At 53.5% G+C, this 27,731-nt stretch overlaps 1 protein-coding gene across 3 annotated transcripts in view; it reads right to left on the bottom strand.

The window, feature by feature from the left end:
- Window positions 1-603: 603 nt before the first annotated feature.
- The window catches only part of LOC143674935 (uncharacterized), an 85,003-nt gene continuing 57,875 nt past the window's right edge, over window positions 604-27,731 (bottom strand). For 2 of the 3 annotated variants that reach the window (XM_077151343.1, XM_077151342.1), the window contains 2 exons: window positions 17,712-17,786; window positions 604-7,943 (listed from right to left, as the gene is read on the bottom strand). In XM_077151343.1, the coding sequence (XP_077007458.1) occupies window positions 7,934-7,943; window positions 17,712-17,786 (85 nt within the window). In that variant the 3' untranslated portion in view covers window positions 604-7,933. The remainder of the gene's footprint in view (window positions 7,944-17,711; window positions 17,787-27,731) is intronic. The other variant, XR_013171289.1, reaches the window with a different exon arrangement.

Here is a 27,731-nt window from a genome sequence, read left to right as displayed (position 1 = left end):
ATGGAGCTGCCTGGAAAACCTTTGTTCTGTCAATACAAGGGCCAAAACCAACCATTGGAGGTTTAGGATGCCCTACCCACAAGCAAGAGGCCTTCAGTGCAGGAAGGCAGGTCAGGGAAACACAGAGAACAAGGCCACCTCAATTTTGAGAAAGTTGGAGAAGGTAGAGGCATCAAGGTCATGGGGAGTGAGTCAGAGGCTACATAATGAAGGGGACCCAGATATCTTCCTCTGTCTCTCTCTCTCTAGGTGTGTGTGCTTATACAAAGGGAGAGGCCCAGGACTCAGACACCTCTTCGCCCATTTCTTGCCTTGATGGTCCTAATGTGGTGATAGCAGGCTATTCCTGACCAAGGGCAGCAGCCAATTGCTTCTCTCATGGTGTTGGCAATGCCCCTTAGATCCTGAAGGCCAGGCCACAGTGAGGAGCCCAGTGCCACAATTCCTGCCGGTCTCAGGGCCCAGGGCAACCAGCTCCTCCTTAGACACTATCCTCCCAGGAGAAAATGGAGAGCAGAAAGCTATAAAGCAACCCCACCCACCAGGCACCCCACATCAGGACCAAGGAGAAGTGTCAGTTCTCCCAGGTCAAGCTGCTACTGCTGGCTGCCATTCCCCATACCCGCACCCCACCCCCAACTTGCCCACTCATCCTCTCCCTCCCGAGCCTGGGGCCTTCTCACTCACCAGCCTGTTTACACACCAGGTATCTCATGCTTTATCTGCTCTCATTTTGAATTTGTAACTTTCACATAAACTTGAACAAAGCTCCTTTTGTTCCTATACCCCACCCCAGGATCCCAATAAACTGGTTCCCTCTGAGGCGACTGGGCCAGGGCATGAAGCCTTGGCCAAAGGGCCACATGTGTGTGTGAACAAGCATGTTCGCACCTGTGCGGGAGTCTGTGTGTGTATGAGCGTGCTCACAGGCTGGTGGACGAGGGCATCGGGCGGAGCAGGGAGCAGTGAAGAGAGGGGACAGGAGCTGTTGGTGGGGAGCAGAGGGTAAGCTGCAGGCACCCCAGCACGGGGGGAGTCACAGGAACGGGGAAGTCTGACGGTGGGGCAGGTGTCAGAGCAGGGGGGCACAAGAGCCAACAAGAAACAGAGGAGAAAGGGGCAGCCAAGAGGGTGGTGCACGGAGGGGCTGAGGCCACACTCAGTGTAAGGCAGACACACGGATCGCATTATGGCCGTATAGGGCTGGCACAGCCGCGCGCTCGGCCCCGTAATCCTGTTAGCCGGCAATCTCCATTCCGAAAGAGCTTCATTTCTTTGTGAATATTTGTAAACTAGATATCTAATGGAAAATTATAGGAAAATTATAGTGAAATTCATGACGGAGAAATCCGATTATCCCTAATTCAATTATGCCATCTTAGCCCACACAGCACATTTCCCATTTTTTTCCCATAAATACCGATGCCAGGGGTCCCGGTAATCAAATAAAATTGAAAATCATCTTCCCATTAAATTCAATTAGCCGCAATTTCTAAAGCCTATCAGAGATTTTAATTACTAAATTATAAAATTCTCCAATGCTAAATTGAAACCAAAAAAATTGCACATCCTTATATTTCAGAGAAAAAAAAAGGGCCAGCAAAATCCTTGAAAAATGCCCTCTGCTCTGTGCCCAGCACCAAAGCATATTTCCTACCTGGAAACATCTTGCATCCCTGCCTACTTTCGCAGCTGGGGAAGCCAGGGGTGCAGAGGGGAGGGCCTGGCCATGAAGGGCCCCAGGCAAATTAATTAAATGAAAGGGCAAACCAAACCCCCAGTCCCAACCTGCTCAGGGCTGTGCTGGCCCCCGAGAGGACCCCTCTTCCTCACTTTGGCTGGCTCCAGAGATACCCTCAATTTCCCACAAAGAGTTCTCTAACTGCCATCATCTTGGCCTGCCGGACGGGGCCCAGGGCCTGGCATGGCCTCAGGGTTCTATGGGATTCTTGGGTAGCAGATAGGGGGGACAGCTGACAGCTCCTAATCACTCTTCACCAGATGACTCAGGCTGGGTGGGGGGTGAGAGTAGGATGGAGCATGGTCTAGAAGGTAGATTGAGAACATGGACAGTTCTGTGGCCCACACTCTTTTCCAGAGTATTCCCAGGGGCTTGGATCCTGGCAATGTACCAACCTCCTGGGAGAAGAGCCAGAGACTGACATGGCCCAAATCTGGCCTCTCCCTGCACCTCCAATTCAGTCTCTGTTCTCTTTTTCCCTCTCCTGGGACGCCAACAGCCTTCCCAGAGGGAGTGCCCTTGCCCCATGGGAGAAACTCCCTCTTTTACTCCCACCTCCTCTTAGGGAAGTTCTGGCCACAGCCCTGAACAGTAGTGGCACCTCTTGCCCCACCTCCGCCAGCCACTTACCCTGATCTAAAGGGCGCTCTGGGAGCCAGAAGAGCCTGGGGAGGGGGCATTGATGGTGGCATAAAGTGACCCAAAGTCTGAAGCCCAAGGTAGGTGGCTAGTCGGCAGCTGATGGCCGGGCAGTTCTGGGCCTGCCAGCCACAGAATTGCCAGCAGCCCAGCACTCAGGGAGAACGGAGTCGGTTTAATTTGCCAGGCAGTCAGGAACGCCAGCAGGGGAGGCACCCGCAAACAAAACAAAAACAAAAAAGTTAATTATCTTTGGCTTTTTCTTAATAAATATCCAAACTGGCCCAGCCGGATCCTCTGCTTTGGAGGGAGAGAGAAGGAGGAAAAAAAAAACCAAACCAAATCCACAGACATTCTCCTTCATGTAAGCCTTCTCTTTGTCTCCTGCCCATGTGTAGTTCTCTCTTACCAGACTCAGTGACAGTGTCACTTTAGTTCCCAAAATTTCAAACTGCAAGAGTGTGGCCATAAAATCTTTTTTTTTTTTTTTAATGGGGTAGAGGAGTGTGGAGTGTGACGAAGAGAGAAGTAGGTGGAAGGAAAAAGGGTGAGGAGAAGAAACAGGGTGGAAACAAAGCAGAAAGAAAGACAGACAGAAGGAAAGAAACAGAAAATGTGATGCAGGGAACTAAGCTAGTCAGACTGCCCCACGGGCACGGCCCAGCCTGTGGCCCCGACCCGGGTAGGGCCTGTTCTGGAATGTTGGGCTGGCATTTTATTTCAGTTACAATTATCAGCAACTGAAGATACGGGGATTTCTCACTTTAAAACTCCGAAACCATCTAAGTTCTCACTGGCCACTCTCGCTGCCCTGTTGCTGCCAATCCCTGTGCCAATCTTCTTCTAGGAGCTGGGCTAGTGGAGAGAAGCAGGAGACGAGGGAGGGTCCAGAGGACAGGAAGCTGGCAGTTCCTGCCAGGGGTGTGAGATTTTTCTGTATGAAACCGCAAGTGTACCTGGAGAGAAGAAAGTGCTTGTTGCTGCCTGGACCTACATGTTTGGATGGTGGGTATACACGCCTGAACCCACAGGTTAGAAACATGTGTTAGGGCACGTTGCGGGGAGTGGAGGGTGGGCAGAAGAACATCTGTGTAGTCCCACATGGAGCACAGGCTCTGGAGTCCAACTGTGTGGCTTCAGTCCCCAGCTTTATCACTCCCTAGCTGTGCAACCTTGACTAAGTCACTGACCCTCTCTGAGCCTCCATTTTCTCAGCATTCAAAAGAGAATCATAAGTGAGTAGTGGTTGCCAGGAGCTGGGGGAAGGAGGGAATGGAGAGTGATTGCTAATAGGTATAAGGTTTCTTTTGGGAACGATGACAATTTTCTAAAATTAGATAGTGGTGATGGCTGCACGACTATGGATATACTAAACTGCTGTATTGTACACTTTAGAAGAGTAAATTTTATGGTATGTGAATTATGTATCAATGAACTGGTTATTAAAAAAAGAGGAGGATAACAGTATTGCACAGAGTCTTTAAGGACATAGCACATAGCTTGGTACAGAGCAAGTGCTCAATAAAGATTAGCTATTAATATGGGTCAGGATGGATGGGTTAGCATCCTGAGGTACACAATGGGTGCTTACAAACATCTGGATCCCTAGTGCCAAGGCCAACAGCCTGTCAAGCAGCTGAGCTGTCTCAGGATTCTCAGTTGGGGCTCCTGGGAGGCTGCTCCCAGGCACGGTGGTTGAGTCCTCGGCCTTCCTCCTGCCTCCCCGCCCGTGTCCCTGAAGAGAAGGCTGCCCTCTGTGGCAGTAGCCTCCTTGGCCATACACTTTCTCCATCTCAAGAGCACTCATATTTTCCATGTGCAACAGACCATGAATTCACCTTCATACTAGTTACAGGGTTGTTTAGCTCTTCCTGACACTGACAATCACCAAACTTTAATACGCTGCTTGGCTTCTCCCTGCTGCACCCTCTGCCCACCCCCCAAATCCCTGGGAGAGGAAGAGAAGGACCTAAGTCCAGCCCCCACTTGCCAAAGCTTGCCCTTCAGAATGATGGAGTGATGGGAGGAGTGGGTAGGGGGTCAAAAGGAGAAGATGATGGGCAAAGGGTGGGGGCAGGGAACAGGGTGAAGAGAGGAAGGAACACCAGAGCTAACGGGAGCACCAGTCCCTCTGCTTCTGCCTGACACTAATGCATTCGACCTGACATCCCATCCTGTCTGGATGAAGACTCGGCTGAGTGGGCTGCTGGTCTGAGGACTGGAAGTACCGACCAGGATGGACCAGGGGCCAGGATGCTCAGAGCTCACAGGACCTGCCAGCCAATGAGCAAATGCTATCCAGAGCCGACCTGAGGGAGCCTATTCCTACCAAGCTGAGAAACCAGTTCTCCTCAGCTCCTGCCTCACCCTCGGGCTAAGCCATCTACCCCTCAGAGGCTTCTCTCTCTGTCTTAATGTCCTGATGGCTTTGGGTCCCTGTTAAAAATTCCTGCCTCTATCAAGTCTCTCCTCCTTTGATGAAGGCAGATGGGCCTGCTCAAAGCTATACAGCCGAACCTCGGATGGGAAATAGAGACTCTGAGAAGTCTCCTACCAAGTACCCAAATCATACAATCCTGGCACCCAAGAGCCTGCTTCCTCTCCTGCTGTGAAAAACTGCTGCCACTGCACTCCCCTATGGTCAGCCCTGGCAGCATCTTTGTCTCTCTCTTCCCCTGGCTTCACCAGACTCCCTTCTATCTCCCTGTTCACCCACACCCTTTCCAGGAGTGGGCCCAGGTACTGGAAGTTCCTCAGAGGCCACCTGCTGGCCCAGGTGAGGCCACTGAGATCTCAGACTCCTCCTCTTAGCCACCCTTCCCTTTCCCCAGTCATCCTCCTTTCCCAAAGCCCCTTGGAAATTCACAAAATTCAAGCTGGCTGCATCAGCCACTCACAGGCAGAGTGTGCCAGGAGCAGAAAGCCAGGGTGAGAGGACTCACAGCGCTTGGCAAGGACCTGGACGAGGGGTTTGGAAAAGCCTCCAGAGGCCACAGGTAGAGCCAGGGGCACTAGTAGAGGAGCAGCAGGGAAACCCATTAGTGGGTTTGCATCCACTTCCTTTGGCCCCACTCCATGGTCGCACCCCTGCCAGGGGTTGGGGAAAACAGCTCTGGGGGCCTGGGGCAAGAGAGATGTCCACAGGACGAATGGGAGAAGGGGCTTGTTGACTGCAAACTGTCCATTATGGCTCCGATTATAAGCATATTGCGCAGGGCTCTCAGCACGATGCCGGGGAAATCCAATACGCTGAAAGGTTAATGCAATCAATTAGGGTGACAAGGAAGTAAAGTAAAGCCTTCCGAGTAGATGAAAAGGAGAGAGCGAGCCATGGAGTTGGGAGGGGTTGGGGCAGGATGGGTGGTGGGAAGAGAAACTAGTGGCATACAGAGAGGAGGCTTGGAGATGTGCAAAAGGCTGAGGAGGCCTTGCAAAGTGGAAAGCAAGAGGCACGACAGTGGGGACGGCAGGAGATGGTGGCCCCTATGCTGAGGTCTGCAGGGACACGACTTCCACTTCAGACCTCTGACAGCCGCACAGCTTCATTCTCCTCCCTCACTCGCCCTCCCTTCCGGCTAGCCTTGCCTCTGGGGCTTGAAGCCAGGCTCCCAAATTAGCTCACAGCAGTTGTAAGGTGTCACAGCAGCCCTGGCCCTTGACCCTGTACCCAGCAGGCTTCCACCATGTAACCTCCAGGGCAGGGCTTGGCAAACTGTATCCACAAAGGGTAGAAAGTAAATTTTTAGGCTTTGCAGGCCAAACCATCACTGTTTGGAACCACTCAATTCTATCCTTTTGGAAAGAAAGCAGCCATAGACAAGACATGACGAATAGGTGTTGCTGTGTTTCCATAAAACTTTATTTACAAAAAGCAGGCAGTGAGCCAAATTGGGCCCATGAGCTGGGCCATACTTTCCTAAGCCCTGCCCAGAGAATGGGCACAGCTGGGACTGCCTTCCAGGACTTGAATGCCCGGGCTCAATTCACTGCCCGAGGACAGAAGGTCTCTAATTGTGGAGATTGTCGGAGCTGGCACGGAGTGGAGGGAAGGGCTGGACAGAATTCGGGGGGCCGAGCACTCAGGAGGAAGCAAGGTCCCATCCAGAAGTGGGTGGAGATAAAGAAGGGCAAGTGCTGGCCTGAGAAACGGGTGACCAGGGGACTGGTCCCAGCCCCTGCCTCCCAAGAAGCCCTACCCTGTGCTTCGGCTGCTCGTAGATGATACAAAGGGGTGGAAGGGTCCAGCGCTTCCAATTCTATGGTTCTCAAGTCCAGGAGAGAGGAGTGAGGCTGCAGCTAAAGGAGGACAACAGGAGTGGGGTAGAGGGGCCAGGCCGCTCGGAGGGGAGCCAGGAAGGACTCCAAGGAGGTGAAAGGCGAGGAGAGTGGACCGGGAGCGGGGCTGTAACCAGGGAGGTGCGGGCGGCAAAGAGAGGAATCTACCGGCCCCAGCAACTGCTCAGGGCGCGGGCCGGGCCTGCCCTACACCGGGCCGCCTCTGATCACGTTTTCAGGGCCACTGCCCGCCGGCGCAGACAATGCTGGGGGGAGCCTTTGAAGTCCAAAAGAGAAGCCGCGGTGGGAGCCCGGAGAATCGCCTCCCTTCCCCCCGCCATCCCCCTGGCGGGAGGGGGCCAGCAAGACAAAACCTGGAGCCGCTCGCAGCCGGCCCCTGAAACGCAAACGCGTGAGACAAAGAGAAAACAAACAGGTTTGGAGCCAGGCGCACGGTGCCGTGTCTGTCCCCCGCCCCGCCGAGCTGGGGATGATGGATGGCTGCAGCCAGCCAGCTCGCCCGCCGGGCAGGCCCTGCTATTTACATAACACTGGCGTTCCACCGGTCACCTCTGACACGGCGCTGCCTGGGGCCGGAGGCCCGGTGGCCCTGCCGTTCCTCTCATCACCAGGGACCCAGGCTGCCTGTGAAGGCCGGGCCAACAGGGAAACTCCAGGCCTGGGGGAAGGCGGGACCTATGGCCTGCACTCAGAAACAGGGCCCAGGGCCTCCTCCTGCCAGGCCCTCAGAGAGGAAGGAGAGGACAATTCCTGGCCAGTGGCAGCCGCCTCTGAGGAAAGACGCTGGGCTGGAGGTTCTAGAGTTTTCAAGCTGAGCTTCTTGGGAGAACCAGCAGTAGTGCCCACCCAGGGCAGATAGCCCTGCAGAGATGCTGCTGGCAGCTGGGTGTGGGATCTGTTCTGTCTGATCCCTGGCACCAGAGATGTCCCTTTGACCCCAGGCTTCCTTGAACACATTCCTTGTCCAAGAAGCGGCACACCACATAGCCTCCACCCACCTTCAGCCTAACAGCCAACCTGAGGAGCTGCTAACAGGGTCCAGGTGCCCCGGCAGTTTGAGATGAGCAGCGTAGTTCCAGTTTTCTGTCCCCATCTTCCCCTTCCCTCCTTGGGTGCTCAGCACAGCCAGTCCTGGCCTGGAGTGGCACCACTGTCGGCATGTGATCATTGGTGGAGGAAGGACACAGGATCAGGAAGCAGGCTTGGGCCTTACCTTGTAGCGGGTCCTAGGGGCTACACTTGGTACACCTGGGGGCGTCACTTCATCCTAGGGAGGCAAAGAGGAGCACCATTAGCTCAGCAACTTTCAAATAAAAGAAGCCCAAGGCTCCCATGGCATACCCTCTATCCCCAACACTCTATGGGCACAGGGGTCAAGTTTCCAAGGCTGGCCAAAGAGGTGCAAAATTCAGATGCACTGAGTGGGCACTGATTTGGGCCCATTTAAGTATATGCCAAAGTCTGAGAAGAATTGCCAAAGGGGGAGGGGCCGAGTACGGTGGAGATAATGGCCTTCAGGATGCCCTAACGGAAGGGAGAGAAATCAACCCAGGTAGTGCACACTCTGCCACGGAGTTCTGGGGAGAGAAGCCTGGTTTGGGGGCCTCTGAGGCAGTTGCAGTGGCTAAGCAGGGGCTCCCATGGACAGACAAAAGACACAGCATCCCACTCCCTTTATTCTCTTCCTTTGGTACCTGAATATAAAAATGGCAAACATCAAGCTATTAAGGTATAGCGAGGGGAAGGGTGGACCAGGGACCACAGGACCAAGGACCCTCAACTCCACAGGAGTAGGTCACTGACTGCACCTGCCACACCGGGCCCTACCAATGAGTCACAGCAACTCAGGCCAGGGGGTCCACGTCGGAAGAGGGAGACAGTCCCAGCACTGTCCTGGGTCTTTAATCAGCACACAACTCAGCCCACCCTGCCAGGTGCCATACTCTCCTGCCCAGAGTGAGTTTCAGGAGTCAGGTTCAAATGGGACAGTCTCCCCTTTTACAGGGAGAGAAAGTACCACTCAGCCTGCTGCCCACCTGCCCAGCTGGGCCACCCGGGGCCTCAGGAGTCTCGCTGAGCTCGTGGAGGGGGCTGAGGGGCAGGTGTGTTCTGTTTATTGCGCTTTTTCCTCCCCTCTCCCTCATTTGTGGCTTTTCAATGATGCAAGAGGAATAACGACAATTTCCTTAGGCTGTGTAATCCCCAAATAAGATTGGGGGGGATTGTAGGAGGTGAGGTGACCTTGGACTGGGCTCCTAGAATGCCATCCGGTCCTGCCATACGCTCTCTGGCTCCCAGGACAGATTTAGACAGATAACACTAATTGTACTTGACATGTCCTCTTAAAGGAGGGGCTCAGTCCCTGCTGGCTTTCCCTGCCTTCACTGGGCTGGTTGGCCCAAGGTGCCCACCAAGGCTGAGCCGCCCTGCTGGACACAGGCTGCAGGAAGGCTCGGGGTGCAGTGGGTTTCGAGCATGGGGAAGGGTTGCCCCATGGACCTCCAAGTGTTCAGTTATCGGGTCCTGCCTGCCTAGCTGACCCTAGTAGTGAGAGATGGGGGTGGGGAGGGTGTCTGTGAGCAGCTGGAAAACAACTGAGATAGGGGGCAGCAGAGAGGAAGTGGGGAGTCAAGCAGAGAAGAAAGAGGAGAGGTGAGGTCAGTAGAGTGCGAAAGGGAAGAAATTGGAGAGGAAAGGATAGCTGGATGATGTGGAAAGGTAAGAGGGTGGGGACAAGGGGGCAGGCGAGAGCCACCAACTTCTCTTGGGAGGTGCCGGGCGGTCTCGGCTGTCAGAGCTCATGTCCCAGGCAGCCAACCCATGGCTCCTGGCCATTCAGTCCACCCACTCTCGCCTGCTGGAGAGCTCTCAGGGTGCCCTGACCACCCTCCTTGAACCCCCAAAGCCCCCCAACTCCACAACTCCAGTATCTCCCTTCTACCACCTTTTTCTCCCCTCCCTTCCTCCCCAGCAACTGTGCATTTATTAATTCATGAGGCACTAATTAGTTCTTTGTTTAATTTTGTGTTAAACAGACTGACCGGAATGATAACGACTTGCAGTGCGGTGTTGCTGTCCCCAACCACCCCTGTTTTCTGACAACAAGGGAGCGTGGGAGACCGGAGCGCTGAACCCAAATCCCTCAGCAGTTGCACTTCATTAAGTCAAAATGTGACAAGAAGCTTAGAGAGCAACTTGCAGATCTGATCACACAGAACAACCAGGGAGGAAACTTTCCAGGAGTTGGCTGGGGTTGGAAGAGGGCTGGGGAGGGGCAGAGATACCCACCGCCCAGGAGCCAGACTGCACCGGGGTCCCATCCTGCACCTGCCGGGGCAGGTGGCCTGGCTAACAGGAGCAGGGAGGCAGTTTCCGGGTGGGATCTGGGACAGTGGGCGGTCTCTGACACCCCACTGGGGCCCTGGGAAGTGGCCGGTAGTTCAGCTTTGTCTCTCTTTGCTTGCCCAAGCATCTCCTGTCTCTGCCTCTCACTGTCCCTTTGGTTTGCTTCTGGCCTGTGTGAGCGAGCAAGTGGGCAGACCCAGGCCTAGTAGTGAACTGGAACCCTGCTGGGCTTGAGGAAGGATTCTACAAGATCAAGGGAGGAGTACAGGAGCCTGGAAAACCCAGAGAAGAACAGGGTTCCTAAACTCAGAGAGGCCAAAATAAGTGAAGCCACTCCTACTTAAGAAAGAAAAGGAATATTTTTTCTCCCCACTTCTAGGGGCTCTGGGATCATGGCAGCAAGTACATAAGAAATGCGAATATACCCACTCTCTGCCATCCATCCATCCATCCATTCCTCTGTCTATCCATCCAGTGTTCTTAATCTCACATATTCTGACCAGAACACTGGAAACCCAAAAAGTTCAGGATTCCGTGCAGAATTACATGTCCTGGAGCTTCCACTGTGGTGTCCACGTGAAAAAGCAGGCCTGGTCCCCACAGACATCCAACTCTTAGCCCCATCAGTCCATGGCACACATGAGGATGGGGTGGCATCAAAATCAAAACCTGACTAGAGGCAGCACACCTGCCTACTTTTTACCGAATCTTCATCTCCAAAGACACAGGCAATGTCTTCCACATGAAGGAGGACAACGAAAGGGATGCGAGCTGTAGAAAAGTACACAGAGAAACCAAGTTGATGAGTATGAGCCTCATGGCCCTCCTGCTCCTGGCACCAGGAGGATGTGCGGATCTGGATGAAGAATCGGTTGTCTTCTTCCCACTGGCTGCTGTGCCCATCCCAGATGTGGCCTGACCCTCCCTCAGAGAGTCTGCCCAGCCAGCCAGCTAGCCGGCCACTGAAGCAAGTGGTGGGGACGGCCTGGCCCATCCCTTCCCCTGGCCAGCTCCACACGCAGGGGTCTCCTGCCCAAGCCTGGCAGCTCTGGGCTGGCTTCTGCTAATTTGCTGTCAGGCTGCCTAAGCAAACCAATTAAAACTAATAATTAATTATAAAAGAGAACAAGAGGAGTAGAAGAGAGAGGAGAGGGTGAAAGGCAGGGATGGGAAGGTGGAAGAGAGCCGGACGGCGAGGGGAGACCCAGCAGCACACCAGGGACTCCAAGCGAGGATTGTGGGGCCTAGAGCTGGGAAGGGCCAGAGGCGCCTCCAGGCCCAAGGGCTGGAGCAAGGGGAAGGCAGGAAGGAAGACCCAGGGTAAGGGAGAGGGGTCCCTGCAGACAAGGGGATATGGGGGACCAACAGCAGAGAAGGACAAGGGAGAGGGAAGGGCAAAGGAACTGAGGTCAGCGTACCAGGACCTGAAGAGGCCGCATCCATCCGTGGTCCCCTCTGGCTGGAGCTAGCGACTCTCCAGGACTTGGCTTTGCTGCATCTCACTCGCGCCTACCAGCTCCATATTTATGAGGCACAGCTGATTATGCAGCACCAGGCTGGGCTCCCCATCCCTGACACTCCTACCTGCTCCCCAACCCTCTGAGGCCACTGAGGCTCTGGGCAGCTGTCGGGGCCGCCTGTCTACCCCCCAATGTTGTCTCCTACCCCCCGCCCACCTCCCCCATTCCTGTTTTGTTGTCAGTCCCCATCCTCACACACACACCCTCTCCCGGCTCAGGCCCTTTCATAGGGGCTGGGGGCAATGTCAGCCCGAGGAGGGGGGCAGGGCAGACAACAAGGGACAGCGTCATGGAAACGGGCACTTTCCCGGAGAAATATTCTGTTTGGCCTCCTTCCTGCATTGAGGAGCTGTCAGGAGCCTGAGTGAGAGTCACACTACCCCGGGACTAGGCGTGACAAAACCTATTTTCTGCCTCAAATTTGATTGATTAAAAAACTTTTTAGGAAAACCATGTTAAAAGAGTGGGGAAAAAAACAGAGGGAAAGAGAGTGGGAGGGAGAAAAAGAGGGGAAAAGAAAGAAAGAGACAGAACGTGCTAGAGGGGGATGCAGGCTGGGGAGGGAAAGGCCCCAGGCTGGAGGCCGGACAGTCACCCCAGCAGTAACGCCAGGGGAGGTGTGTCCCTGGCAGCCACCACATAACCAGGCAAAGCGGAAAGGTCACAGGAAGCCCAAAACTTTCACACAGTGGCTAGCAGGACAATCTAGCAGGTGCCAGGAGCTAGGCAGGGTTGCAGCCTGAGCCAGGCTGTTTGTGCCCTTGGGAAATGAGCCCACTCCCCCAAGGCAGAGAGAGAACAGGTGGGGTGTCTGCCCAGAACCAGGAGCTGGAGGGTGCCTCTGCAATGGCTCTGGGGTTTTCCAAACAGACTTGCTTGGGAATTGGCCAGAATCCTGAAAAAATCCATATGGGGTCAAGAGGGAGGGTCTAATAGGGGCAGAAGAGGGGTTTTCCCTCATTCTCTCAGAAGCCCTGGCTCAAGAAATGCTTTTAATAAATCAAAAAGAAAATGTACCTAACATTATGTGACCCCTCTTTCCTGCAGTGGGCACAGCCTCACTGTTTCATCTCCAGCTCTGGGCCCTCTCTGCTTCTGACCTCGCCCACTCAGGCCCTCGGTTCCTTTGCTGGATACAGTCCAACCTGTCCCCATGCCTGGGTTGTACTCTCTCTTTTTCCCCACTTCAGAGTCAGATCCAAGCCAAGCCGCTAAGGAAACAGGGATGGGTGACCTCGCCTGATTCTTTCAGGGCTATGGGAGAAGGGCGGGGCATCCCCCCACCTCCCAAACCCCCTCATGGGGAAGAAGTCCTCCATTTCCCAGTGGGCCAGTCTGACCCAGGCGGAGAGGCCCCTGGTCGTCCTGGGTGTGATCCAATCCCCTGCCAAGGAGAAGGGGTCCACGTCAGGGGCTTCATTGCACTTCTTTCTCTCTGAGGTCCTCAGAGTCAAGGTATGGAGTTGTTCTGGCCAAAGAATCAGCAGAAGTTTCCTTCGGGGAAGATGCTCCGCAATGTCCAGCTCAGTCTTTGTCAGCAAAGGCCTTAATGCAGGTGAGGCTGGTCCCCTGGACAGACAGATGTCCCAAGAGACCACACCTCCTCCAGGCCTTTCCCTAGTCCCTTTGCCAGGTAAATCCACCCCTAGATTGCTCCCTGAATCTGCCCCACAGTGATCTGTGAATATTTATCAGACACATTCTCTGTGTGTGACATTGCTAGGCATGAGGAAGAGATAGCAGAAGACAGCAGACAAGAGAAGCGGGGACAGTGGAATTTGGGTTGGGGTCCTGCCTCCGCCGTCCGCTGCAGGAGCAGCCAGGGAAGCAAGCTACTTGTCCTCTCTCCATTTCAGCATCTTCAGCTAAAACATGGGGTAATCAGAGTACCTTCTTCAAAGGCAGCTCTGTGCTGGATACTGTCCCAGACCCAAACAACAGTAGTAAACCAAAGCCTCTATCACGTGGAGCTTCCACTTGTGAGGATCCAGTGAAATAATGTTTGACATATAGTCAGCGCTCAATAAATATTACCTGCGATTAGTTTCCAGGGTCCCTGCCTTTAAGAAGCTACAGAAAAAAGAGATAGATATTTCCTTGCAGAAGTTCAGCACAGGCATGAGAGGGAGAACGTGAACTGACAGCAGCCCAATGGGTCCCCTTTCCCCCGAGAATCTTGAAAAACGACCTGAAGACTGCCTAAGGTATTACTAGGCCTCCAAAAATTTGCTTTGGGAATGCAGAGGTACACAACAACAAGGAGAGGCCAGGGTTCCAGGGATGGGGCCTTCCCTGTGAAAATCTCACTCACCCACCACTGGCTTTGTACTCGCTCATCCTACTGCACCCCCACACAGGCAGAGCTGTGTTTCTGGTTGTGTGCATCCCGACACCCATGGCCCTGCCCCATCCATCTCTCTGGGTGGTCCCCAAGTAACTTCTGCTGCCTCCCAGTGTTCTAGGGCACCCAACTGCTCTCTGGATAGAGAAGAAGGGTCTGAGTGGGTGACTTCCCCACCCATGGGCTATCCAGGGCTCCCCAAGGCAGGGGAGTCCAACTTTGTATGGACAGCTGAGGCTTAACCAGAAAGCTGGAGAGCCAGGCCCAGGGAGGGGGTGGGGGGCAGCCCCCCAGCCTCTTGCTCCCGTCCTCCCGCCTACTCCCGAATGCGTGCGCACACAGAAACCCCTGTCTTGGCCCAGGAACTGTCAGGAGATCAACAAACAAAAGCTGCTTCTTGACAGGGAGTCATTTATATTTTAGCTTCGTTCCATTATCCTAACGAATCCTTCATCAGCAGATGCAATATTAACAGCCGAAAATCAGCTCATTACATCCAGGGGGATTTCATCAAGATGGCAATCATGTATGCAGCTCCCCAAGCCTTCCAGAGGCCAGCATGGCTGTTATTTATTTATTTTGTTACTTATTTATTTAATTTTTGGGGTTCTTTCCACATAATTGCACCGCATCTCAGATCTTTAATAAATAATTTGTAGGTCCTGAACTGCAGATAGCTTTGCTCTCTGCCACGAGAGCCTGCATTAGCCAAAATATTTACCAATATTTGAAAGTCATTAGAATCAGGAGGGAAGTGGGGAGGGGGTGCCCTGTCCTTCTGGAAACAGCCTGGTTTGGGGCTGTGTGCTTGGTGCTTACCCCTACTGCTCCAACCCCATGTCTTCAGCCACGGGGAGCTGGTTTGAATGGAAAGCTCCCAGAAGGCAGGCCCAATTCTGCCTTAGGATGGGGCATTCCCGATAGCTCTTAAGACACTGAGGCCACCACTTAGGATGCCGCTGAGCTTTCCAAGGCTGACACAACCTTGGACCAAGGGGCAAGAGGCCTCCTGCCTGTCCTGTGTGGTTGGTACTGCCCATGCCTGCCCATTGCCAGGGCGCTCAGCAAGGGAAAACTTTGCTCCATTCCCTCCAGCAGCTGAGATGGAAGTCTCTTTCAGTTTTCCAAGGTTATGTCTTCAAAGCAAAGGAAAAAATATATCAGGCCCTGAGATGGGCAATATAACAAGTCTAGAAGGCAAGCTTTTTGTTGTTGTTGTTCTAGAAGGCAGGCTTTCATAGATGAGAAAACTGAGGTCCAACAAACTTAAGTGTTCTGGCCAAGGCAGTGTAACCAGGAAAAGGCATGGACCAGGATTCAGAATCCAAAGTGGCAATGCTGAGCCTACACACTCTTTCCTTCCCGCCTGAGCCTTCCAACAACCCCACTCAACCCTCCGAAGGCTCCTGGCTCTGACCCACATGGCTGGAGTGGCCACTAGGGTGGACAGCCCCCCGCCCCTCAGGCTGGCCAAGCTTTCACGGGTTTTTCCCAGCGGGGGCTGGATTTCTGCCCAGCCAGGAATGTACTCCCAGGATGTCAATTCTAATCTCCCCAACGCTCTGACAGAATTAAGCTCCAGTTTGTCCGACAACATCCCAAAGTTTCAGAAATCCAGGGCAGACTCTCTAATCAGGCTGTAGGACAAAGGTCTGGCCTGACCCTGTCACTTCCATTTACTCCTCCTGTCTGTCTCGGGGCCGTGGCCTTTCTGCAGCTTCCTCCACCCTCTGCCCCTTCCCCGGTCAGCTCAGCCCCCACCCTCCCTGCCCCAGCTCCCATTTCTCCGCCCAGCATTTCCCCTCCCCGGGTAGCTGGGCTAATCCTTTTCCTCCACTATCTAAAGCTGAGGAATTCGTCTGAGATGGACCTGCTGCCAGTGGCCTGCTCCTGGCCCCCGGGTCTAACCTTCCCTCCGTTAACTGGCGTTAGAGGGAAACGGACAAGCCCGGGCTTGGCCTCTCTGGGCTCTAGGCATAGGAGACTCAATCCACAGATACTCTCAAACCCTGCTTACCCTGGCTGTCAGCTGGCCCAACTTTGGGCTCCCTGGGACTGCCCAGAAGCATCCTTTGGCCTTGCCCACACTCCTGCTTAAGGGGTCAACTCATCTGCTCTGGAAAGTCTTGGCTCCTCAGCCATCTTTGGGGACACCTATGTGGAAAAAGACCTCTCCTCTTAACCAAGTCCATGTGTCACCAAGAGGAACTGTGGGTGAACAGCAGTACTAGTAGCTGAACTGGGCAAGGACCCCAGGCCCTGGGCTCTGCTGGACAGTGGGGCCATTTATAAAGGGGTAAGGAGCCTGGGAGCTGCACAGCTGAGCCAGGAGAAGTGCCACTCTACAGCCAGACAGAGGATGGCCCCCAATCCCAGGAGCTAGAAAACTAGAGGCCTCCTTCTCCACTACCCCAACACCAAACTCATTCCCCTTCTACGTGGCTCTCCCAGAGTTCTAAGTTGCCCACCTTTCCGGCAAAGTCAGGTGCAGGAGCTGACTGGAACAGGCAAATCACGGATAGCAAATACAAGAGGCACAGGTGTGTCTGAGCAGTGGCTTAAACCTGGTTTGCTCACATGAAAGATTTGTGGGGAGCAGAGGGCAAAGGGACAAGTGTAGACTGTCGGAAGACTACTGCACAGGGCTGTGTGAGCCTTTGTGCTTACTGTAAAGCCAGACCAGAAGGGAAGGGGCTCCCCAAAAGAAAGCAGGGCAGAGAGATGAACACAAGAATGGGAACAGAAGGTTCAAGGAGGAAGACACAGAGAAATGGAAATGCCGGCATTCTGTTTTGTGGATTCTTCTGAAGACCCAAGAAATCTGGACTGGCCAGGGTAGAGGTATTCCCTAAGAGCTGCCCAACTAGCAGGTAGCACAGAAAGTTCCATAACGCTACAGGTAGGTAGGGCCTTGTACCAGTTCCTCTGGCTTTCCCCCTGCTTCCCCTCCCAACTTCCTCAACCACATTGTACAGGGTGGGGACCCCTTTCTCAGAGCTGCAATGGCAACACATGGACCAGGCTCTTCTGCTTTCGGCCAAACATCTCCCCTCATCCTAAAGCTGGCCCTGCCCCCACGAGCATGGTCAACTGGCAGGAGGACAGACTGTGCGGGGGGCTGAGCCTTAGAGTCCACTTGGAGAGACCAGGATGGGCTGAGCTGGCAAGGGGGTAGGAGCAGTAGATGAAAGCAGCCAGTGAGTAGGCCTGGGGAAGGCACAGCTCTCTAGCCAAGCTCTTTTTCTGGAAGAATGAAAACAATTATAGTATTTTCACTCAGAGTAGAAAAATCTACAAAGGCCTTGAGCAGAGAATGGTATACGCCTGCCTGTGAGCACTTGCCCAGGGAGGCCCTGCCATTCCCACTGAACCCCCACCCCCACCCCAGCCCCTGGGCCAGTGACTCCACAGTTCCCCAAAACTTTCCCTTGGCCTGTCCTGTCTTTCCTCCCTCACCATGCTGGGGTGCTAGTGAGCTGTTAGTTTTTTCCTTTTCTTTTTTTTTCTTTTTTGCTATTTATCAGCAGATTGTGTGGAGCTGAGTGGTGTAGCCTCACCCTGCTAAATAAAGCTTTGGTATTTCTGATAAAGCCATCAAATTCCTTATCACGCTGACACAAAGTGCATTTAAAGAGACAGACACCCTGTCCCTCCATCCCCACCAGCCACTACCCCTCCCACTCAGCTCAGATTTCCAGCTGCTCAGGAACTTCTGGATCAGACACCAAATGTGGTTTCTGAGGAGGAGGGGGCAGGTAGGGGGGAGGAAGAGGAACAGGGTGGAAAACTGGAGTGGGGGTGCTGGGCTACCCTTTCTACTCCCACTCACCCATGTAAGTGCTGCGTGGCACCCTGGAGCAGGGGCTCGTGTCTGCAGGGTGTGGCTTGGTGCTTCCTGATCCAGCTGTCGAACCAGAAGGGGAGCTATCAATAGAAACGTCCTGCAACAGGGGATGTCCTCATAAACAGGACAATCCTGCATGGGGACAACAGCCTGCAGTGGGAGGAAGAGCCCCGGGGGAGCTAATGGATGTGCAGAGGCAGTTCAGACACTTAGGGCGTGTCTGGCTGCCTCAACCGTGGCAGAACCAAAGCGGGTGTGAGGATGGGCTGGCGGGGACCCTGGGGCCCAGTCACCATGGAGCCAATGAGGGGAGGCAGTGGCACTGGTCATTGTTCCTGCCAAGTATGACTGCCTGCCACAGGCTCGACCGAGCCTGACTCCTATTGCAGCTGTGGGAGGCCGGCGGAACCATCACCCCATTTGACAGATGAAGAAACCAAGGGTAGCCCGAGGCTGCACAGCCAGTGAGAGGCCTGATCACAGGGTCAGCCGGGATGGCCGACGGCTGTGCCAAGCGAAAGCTGCTGTTCTTAATCGGTCCGCAGTACTTATCTTTCGACTAAGCACCCATCCACCTCCACATTTGTGACCCCAAGAAGACAGGCCTGCCTGTCTTCCAGTGCCCCCTCCCACCTCCCCAGCCCTGGCTCAGCGGCCCAAGCCCTGTACCCACACACATAGCCTGTTGGTGAAGGAATCAAATTTATTATTTTTAATTATTTTGATTTATCAAAGCAGCAGCTACAATCATATTAAACCAACTTGGCTTCTTGGCATTTAACAGATACAGCTGCCACAGGACTCCCCCAGACTCCATAAAACACCCAGCCTGTCCACCTGCTCCCCAAGGAGGGAACCCAAGGCCCTTCTCCAAGAAGCTAAATTTGAGGGTCCCTGGCCCTGCCTCCACCGCCGCTCCTGCCCCGCTAGAACTAGTACATGCAGTGGCTGAGGTAGCTGAGGGTAAAGCTGCCAGTCACCCTTGGAAAAAGTTTACTCCATACCCTAGTCCAGGAGACCCAGGCAGAGTCCCGTTCCCCCAAGCAGTGGGGGCAATCCCAAGCTCGCCATCCCTTCCTCTGCCTTCTGCAGGGGTCTCCTCTATCCCATGCCTGCTGCCACTGGGCACTCAACAGAGATAAGCCAAATACTCCTCACAACCTCTGCTCAGGGGAGAAGATGCTACCCCTTTTTGCAAGTGAAGAAACAGGCACAAAGAAGTGAGGTGATCTGGTCAAGGCAGACAGCCCACAAAAAATGTGAAGCCAGAAGTCAAACTGATTCTGTGGTGAATCAAAACCTTTGCTCTTTCAGCCACCCCACAGTGCCTTCCCTTTAGACCTGGCAGTAGCGTCCTGCCCAAGCACCACGTTAATGGAATAGAAGGAGGTGACAGAAGAAAAAGGATCCTGAAGTTCAAGGCACAGGTCCAGGGCTGCACACACCATATATTCAGAATCGAGGCACTTGGGAGAAGGATCCTTGGGAGGCAGCCCTGCAAGCTAGGTAGCACTAACCCAATAGGTTGCCACAGGATGTCTAGTCCCACCCCAGAGCACAAGGAGAGGCTGGTATGCCTATAGGGTACAGGAGGGCATGGACACAGAGTCAGCGGATTCACTGCTCAACCGCGTATGCTCTCAGATACCATCCAACTCAAGATGATGCCAACCTGTGAGCCTGGCATCACAAGAGGAGACCCAGCAAGTTACGAGAATAGAGGAGCCAGGGAATGTCAAGATCCAAGCGGAGTTGCCCACGAAGAGGCTGGGGACTCTTGCAGGCCTGGAACAGGCTAAAGGACCCACAAAGCACACTGGAGGCAGCTCCAGCCCCTCCAGGGAAGGCACAGCAAAGGCTGCTCTGTGGGGTGGAGAAGAGGTAGTCTGTGAGTGGAGAAAGGGAGATTTTCTAGGCCTCCTCTCACTAGCCCTCAGAGTGTGTGTTCACATTCACAAATAATAGTCGGGTTATTCACAACTGCCAAAGCAGGAAGCCACCCAAGTGTCCACCAATGGATGACTGAATAAACAAAATGTATCTCCATGCAATGGAATAGTACTCAGCTGTAAAAAGGAATGGAGTTCGATACATGCCACACCCTGATACATAATGAGCTCTGAAAGCATGCTGAGTGTAAGAAGCCAGCCACAACAGGACAAAATATTGAATGATTCCACTTACATGAGGCATCTGGAAAAAGAAAATTCATAAAGACAGAAAATGGATTAGAGGTGACCAGAGGCTAGAGAGAGGGATGTGAGCAATGACCACAAATGGGTCAAGAGTTTCTGTTTGGGATGATGGCAAAGTTCTAAAAATGTGGTGGTGATAGGTACACATCAAGATGAATGTACTTAATGCCACTGAACTGGGCAAACAAGAGTGGTTAAAATGGAAATTTTAAGTTACATCCAACCCAGGGGTTGGACACATTTTACCACAATAAAAAAAAAAGTGGCGGGGGGAGGAATGTATGAAATTTGCCAGTTCAAATAAGCAGATTTTACTATATTTAAAAATAGTAATAATAAGCAGCTGGGATTCTAAGTAGGAACCAGACGCCTGCTCACCCCACTGCACCTACTGTTCCAGCCCTGGCTGCAAGTTCTGAACTTGGACGGACAACCTTGGGCAAGTTATCTGGTCGCTCTGTGGTAGACTTTCCTTATCTATAAAATGTGTGCAATGACGGTGCCTACCCCGAGGGCCATGGTAAGGATTCAGGGAGCTGATGAGGGCAAAGCTCTTAGCAAAGTGTCTACACGTTTCTGTGAGCAAAAAGTAATATCAGCTACCATCATCACCATCAACTTTTAAAACCCTTTCTAACCAGGACAACTCAGCATTGTGGCTTTGGAGCTGGTGACAGCCAAGAGACTGGGCATCAGGTTGGGAGTTGTTGACCTGCTTCTCCTGCTGTACTCCCCAAATTGCCTGCAGGGGATCAGAAACATCTAGAAGAGGCCACCACTGTTGTCTGCCCAGAAAACTCGCTAAAGCATGGCAAAAGGAACCAGAGTTTAAGGCGGGGGGGATACCAATAGGACTTGTAGCAGCCCCATTTGCCTATCAAAAACTGTACATTCAATTTAGCTTTTGATGGGGACTCATGCCCTAATATGGGCTCAGCAGCTTTCTGGGTTATTTCAAGTGCATGTGATAATGACTCCAGGCATTGCTTCTGCTGCCCCTAGAAAACCTTCCAACAGGGGAGAGGGAGAACAGGTGGTAAAGAATGAGAAGGGCGCAGGGAAGTCCAAGGTCAGAGAGTGCGGAAAGTGGGCACAAAGGGGCAACCAAAGGGGAGAGAAAAGCAGGAGCCTAGAAGAATGAGTTAGCCAATGGGCCAGTGAGAGAAAGAGGGCACAGAAGAGTTGGGCAGGTCAAGGCAGGTCCATGACCACTCCACCAGGAAATAGGCCCTGGCAGGACAGCCAACAGCTCCAAATGGAGGCACCAAAAGAGCAAGGCCTGCAGCCCGCCTCCTTGCCCATTACTCTGGAGGGCTCCTTTTTGCACAGGAGTCAAACTGGGCTCCTGGGCCTTGGGCAACGGTCCGATGCCTTGATTTATTTACATATTAATTATCTTTCTGCCCAAGCTTGGCCCATCAACTCCAGACTACATAGGGTTAACTACAGGTAGAGGGGCTGGTTGGCTCTGCCTTCACTCTACCTCAATTTCTACTGCTCCTATCACCTACCTCCCCCACCCCCTGATCTTAGGAAAAAAAACCCATCAAAATAACTATTTTATGTCTCCAAATATGCAGATCATTTTCTTTAATGAAAGATGCTTGACGTCTCCGATCCAATTAATATGCAAATGCAGGAGAGGATTTATTTGTGACATTCTGTCTGGGTGAGAGAAAACAAAAAAGGCCTGTTAACCAAAACACTAATTGCTGTGACTGATTGTCACATATCATCATTTTCATAGGATCTCCTCCATTCCCGGCTCGCAGGGAGCTCGAAACCAGAACTCACCGCCACATAGCCATCAAGGAGAAACAGGGCAACCAGCTACCTGTTGGCAGGTCCAAATAAAGTGTCAGGGCCAATGAGGGTGGAGGTGTCGACTGGCTCCAGCCCCTTCTAGGTACCTTCCCAGCCTGCCTCCCTTCCTACACTGAGGCTCTCTGCCTATGTGCTGGTCCCCAAGTCAGGAAGAGGGTGGCATGGGTCTCTGCTGAATTAGTCAGCCTCAGCCCAGCAAACCTAATTGCCTTGGTGGAGGCCACCTTGCTTTCTTGCCACCCAATCCTACCTGATGGAAATCAGAGGCAGGATTCTCTTGGCCACTACCCTCCCCTTCTCTGCACTTGCTTCTCATGCTGTAGCTTTCACCTCCAGGTCCTCACCACCCTTGTTGAGAGAGGCCACCTTGGAAAACCAAGACATGGCGTGGCATCCTCTCCTTAAAGATGGCAAGGGGGGATCTAGGGAAATGTCCATGGACTACCGGACACCCATTGCGACCAGGGAGATATCTGCATCTTGGCCCTAGCCCTTCACGACCCACACTGAGGTGGGTGGGGTAGTTGCCACCCAGTCTCCTCCAGCTGCTCAAGAGTTCCCAGGAGGACCACGGGGCTTCCTCTGCCTGGTATGCTTTGGGAAAGCAGGGCGGGGAGTGCTTTCTGACAGGCATCTTTATTCCCAAAGCCAAAGGGGAACTGGAAAAGACACATTTTGCTCATGATACTCAGTGAAGTACAAGAGGGTTAGGGGTGCCACGTAGATCCACACTTGAGGCCACAAGGACGGAAGCTTTGTTAGCGGAGCCTTCCTCCCCTACCCCCCTACACAGGGCTGGCGGAAAAGGGAGTCTCATGGGCACCAGACTCGGAAGGTTGACCTCCTACTCCTTGAGCTCAAACGTTCTACCTTCCTGTCATTTCCCTGGAACTTAACTGAGTTTTCGAGGACATTGAAAACTGGGGATTGGGGACCTGAGCCTCAGCTGAGGGCACAGTGAGGGGAAAACTGTGGTCCAGGCAGCCAAGAAAGGCACGGAGGAACCCTGGACTCAGGGTTCAGCTGAGTGGCAGACCTGGAGTTATCACTCCAAAGCCAGGCCACAGGGTCTGTCTTCTGGCCCCAGTGTACAGCGGTGGTGGGAAGGTGGCACATCCCAGCTGATTCCCCAGTTCATGCTTCCCTGTCTCCCGCCACAACCCTGATGCCTCCTTCTGGAGACTCGGTCATGGGCCCCCGGGGAGAGCTGGCGCCAGGGCCGCATGGGGCAGACGCTCTGCCCCCAAAAAGGCCTGCCCCCGCACCTCAGGAACAGGCTCAACAGGATGCCGTGCGGGGGAGCTTGGAAGCCTTCCGGGAAGAGCACGGCCTTGGCACTGGTCCTGCCAGGAAGGAGGTGAGCAGAGCCTGCCACTCTGTCTGCTGCTCACCTGACTCGCGCCCACGGCGGCTAAGCACCAATGGGCTGTGCGTGGGCGCAGACAGGAGGCTCACATCATGGCGCCAGGAGCCCAAGGGGGAAGGGAAGGCGGCTGGGGAGTGTCAGAAGGGTGGCACAACAGTGCCAGAGGTGTGAAGGCCTTGCCTGCCAGGGGGCACATTGGACAGCATGTGGAGGGCTCCTGGGGCCTGTCTTAGCCAACCCAGAGGTGCCCACTGTCCCTGGTCCTGTTTACCACCATTAGCCAAGTGGGGGGGGAGGCAGGCCTTGCCCCTACTTTGCCTATGCCCACCCCATGGGCGCTGCCAAACACAGCCCTGTAGGGCACTGGGGTGTGGGCCTGGAGGTCACGGGAGCAATGATATGCTTTCACTGTGCCATGGTTTAGAGCCCCTTTAAAACCAACCCATCTGGACATTAAAATCTTCCATAAAACAAAGGAGTAAGCAGCTTTTGGCTCTGAGCAGTCTATTAAAGCCAGACGCCTGCCCCCCACCCCTCTGCCTCACCCTTCCCCCAGTGCCCAGCCTGGGAGCAACGCACACCCCGCCAGACGTGGCAGCCTGTGGTTAGGAAGGCACAGTGAGCCCTAGGCCAGGTCGGGCTACAGCAGGTTCCTGGCGCTGGGCAGAGGCCCTGAGCTTTGCAGGTGCCCTTGTTCCTTAGAAGGAAGGCCAGGACTACGAGGCATCAAATTAGCAACCCTGACTAGAAGCTCTCTCCCTCCATCATCTTCGGCCCTGTCTCCTAATTTCTCTTCCCATGATGCGGATCCTCTAGGACCAGATGCCTAGAAAACGTGTCCGCTTGTTGAACCTCTTGCCCTCTCAACCCAGATGAGCTCCAGCGAGGTGACAGGAAGGTAAAAGAAGGCTTCTACTCTCACGGCTGGCCTTTACTCCGACATCTCAGGTGGTTGCCCCAGTTCAGCGTGGTTTCGGCTTCATGCACACCAAACCCAAAGCCCTCCTTCCCTTGCTCCTGAGGGTTCTTCTAAAGCCCAGATCACATCAGCATGAGCCAAGCCCAAACTCACTCCCAACCCCTAGCATCTGTCTGAGCCTTCCAGAACTTCCGGGTCTTGGTGGAAACAAGGCTAGAATCAGTTTCCCAATTCCCAGACCTCGGCGCTTTACACCTTGGCACCCTCTCGGAGAAGGTGCAGGTGCCCACCCCACTTGCTGAGAGGGGTGTAAGGCTCACACCATGCTAGCTTTAAAAATATCCCAGCAAACACTCTGCAGGGTCAGGGTAAAGGCCACGTGGTTGGAGCCTGACTATAAATAGACAGCAAATCGCCTCACAGAGCCACAGCCCCCTCCCCAGCACCAAGAACCTTTCTGAGGAAATCAAAGTGAGCACAACTGTTACCAAGTCACTGCTAAAATATTTACCAGCCTGGCAAAGTGCCGAAGGTGCTTGGCACCGAGTGTTTGCTTATTTACAAGGCTGTTTTAAAGGGTAGAAAGCAAAATAAGGTAACCTGAGCTATTAAACTGAGGGGGCCAGGTGGTACCTACCAGCTGTCAGCTGGGCCAGGCACGAGGGGAGTGAGAACAGCACTGGTGGAGATTCCCCCAAAATAGTCCAGGAAAGCAAAAAGACAGGTTTTGGAGCTCAGGAATGCCCCAGCCAGCAGGGACTGTGGCTCAGGGAATGGGAGCAGAAAAGGCATTGTATGTTAGAGGGGTCTCAGGTGTATGACCAGCCCCTAGCGCCAGCTGGGTCCCCAGCACAAACCCAAACTTGCCCCTTGAGGACGCTGCCAAAGAACGGCTCCACATAGGCAGGAGGGAAAAGGCCCTCGCAGCACCCAGGGAAAGGGGTGCCCATCAGGGGCAGGAAGGCGCAAAGGAAAGCAGGCACAGCAGTGCTGGCTGTGATTTCCAGGGTGACATCAGGGAGACAGACGGGGGACCTAGGGAAGAGAAGGCATGCAAGTTTTCTCTTCTTCCTCTGCCTTTGAAGTTCCCTTGTGGTTTGAATTTAATTTTGATTTTCTCAACTTTAGCAGATTGAAGTTGAAATAACCTACAAATTACTTAATGTGTTGTAAATCTGGGGGAATTCAGGAGTAATGGGGGCCACATGTTGCCCAGGAGCAGTGAGAGGGAAGCAGCCCTTGCAGACAGGCAGGTGGCAGTCCCAGGCAAGGACTCTCCACAGACTCCCCAGGGGATGCCTGTCAGTGCTCCCCTGGAGGGAGGGGGCTCCCTTGGGGGTGGGGGTGGGGGTGCGGGGAGGACTTCCAAACTGGCCAGAGAACCCTGGATGGGCACGGTGAGAAAGTGTTAAGACCACAGCCTGACCAAGTTGCTGCCCAGGGGCAGCCAAGTAGACCGCGTGCCAGGCGCCTGCCAGGCCCTTCCACCAAGCCAGCACCGCTCTGGCCTAGCTCTCTGCCCAGGCCAGCCTCCCTCCCTGGCCTCGCACTGCATGTGTGTGGCTGTCAGCTGAGCTCCCACCTCCCTTCTCCCCGCCACCTCCGGCCCTCCCTCTTCAGCAGATTTCTCTCAAGTACTAAGCCATATGGTTCCAGTTAAGCTCCATATTTTTCCTTGTCGATTGAAGAGACACACTTTCCTCTTTGCCAGACAGTTTGCAGATTGCTCTGTTGGCTCAATTTCTTATTGGATTTCTCAAAAAACCTGACATTTTAAATTAATTTACAGCCACAACAAAAAGAGTTCAGAATTTTAATGGTGTTGTAAGTAATTTTTAGGTAATCCACTCCAGATTTTGATATTAACCTTTGAAACTGGAGTTCATTCAGCTACTATGTTACAATGCACAGTCAGACTCCAGGCCAGGGGGAGGCCAGGCAGGGTAGGAGGGAAGAGGAAGTCAGGTTGGAAGCCCCAGAGGATGGTCCTGGCCCCAAGAGTGACAGGAGGCCAAGGGGGGGCCTGCTGAATGTTCTGGAAGGACCCACAGGACTCAGTAGGGGGCAGCATCCTCAGGGTCCTGGGTCCCTTAGTCACAAGAGAAGCACTCAGGGCTCCGCCTCAGTGCACTAGGAAATAATGATGATAATAGTAATAATAGCGATGACAGCGAGCGTTTGCTATATGTCACGCGTGGTATTAAGCACTTTACATACATTATCTCGTTGACTCCTCAAAACCACCCCATGAGGGAGGTACTATTACTACTACAAATAATAATATTAATTGTTGATGTTTATTGAGGCTTTACCATGTCCCAGACAGAGCTAAGCCCTTTTTATACACTACCTCATTAAATCGTAATGGAAATCCTATAAGAGAGAGCTGCTGTTCATATCCTCATCTTACTACAAGGAAACAAGACACAGAGAGGTGAAAGGAGGCCCCCTACCCCCGTTTGGCTGCTACTGACTGACCGTCAGAACTCTAGGACACTGTCTTCCTCTGGTTCATCCCCCACCTTTCACAAAATGCTCACAGAATACTCATTGTCACCTCCCATCCTTCTTCCTGGAGCTAAAGGGAGGTGGCGAAGAGGTACAGTCCTCCAGGCAGGCCAGGCTGGGAGCTGCTGAGGACGCCACCTCTTTCCCATGCTACCCGGGGCCGAGCTGAAGGCTGCAAGCCAATGCGGACAGAGGAAACCCTGGGCACGGGGACCAGAGCCCTCGCCAGCATCTTTACTAGGCGCTGGCACTGAGCAGCCCCTGCCTGGGTACGGTGCCAGCTTACTACAGCAGCAGATTGTTAGCATTCCTTTCCTTCAGGAGTTTCCCGGGCACCCAGGAAAGGAGATGCAAGGATGGGGCACCCGCCAAAGGCAGTTCCAGTCCCTGGAGAGCCCTAGCTCTAGCAGTGATCTGAAGGGAGACCAGGGACCTCTCAGGGCAGACAGAAGCTGGACAGGGGCTTCCAACAAACTGAGAGGGTCTTCCTTGGCCTTCTCCCTGTCTTCAGGGAAAATGGTTCAGGGAATAAGTGAACCCTTGCAAAACCCACTGAGAGGTCAAGTGAATAGTATTGGACAAGGCTTTAGGCCAGCATCTCCATCATTAAAGCAACGATGAAAGAGAGAGATGTTGAACAGGATGGAGACGGGAGAGGTATCCGGCAAGGCTTTTACTTGACACACTTTGGCAGTCAACAGAGCACATGAGAGAGAACTGAGGATGGAGCCGAAAGAAAAGAGGGAAACTATGCTGATGTTGAGCAGCCTTCCCTGTGAGGGAGACTGGGCAACCAAGGTGTCCATGCAGAGTGGTGGCTGTGAAGCTATGAGACACCTGTTTTTCAAGTCCAGCTGACAGCCCTTTCAGTACAGGAAGAAGCCCAGGAACCCAGGTTCTACTTGTGCATCTATCCATCCAGTCATTCCCAACTATTCACTGCTGGCTATTCTGGATACCAGGTTTGCCCTAGGTCATAGGAATCGAGAGAAAAAACAGAAACACATTGACTCAAAAATGTCACCCCTCATTTCCACAATGTCTTCAGGGTTCAGCAAGGCCCATCAGTGCCCCAAGTGGATAACAACACTGATGCCCATTCTCTAAAAGGCTGTCTCAAGTTTTTTCCCCCTTAGGTTTCTTTTCCTTCCTTCCCTGAGGTCCCTAGCCTCATTCCTACATTCCAAGAATAA

This window comes from Tamandua tetradactyla, chromosome 2 (assembly GCF_023851605.1).
Source record: "Tamandua tetradactyla isolate mTamTet1 chromosome 2, mTamTet1.pri, whole genome shotgun sequence".
Taxonomy (NCBI): Eukaryota; Metazoa; Chordata; class Mammalia; order Pilosa; family Myrmecophagidae; genus Tamandua; species Tamandua tetradactyla.
This window is presented reverse-complemented; position numbering and strand designations above follow the sequence as displayed.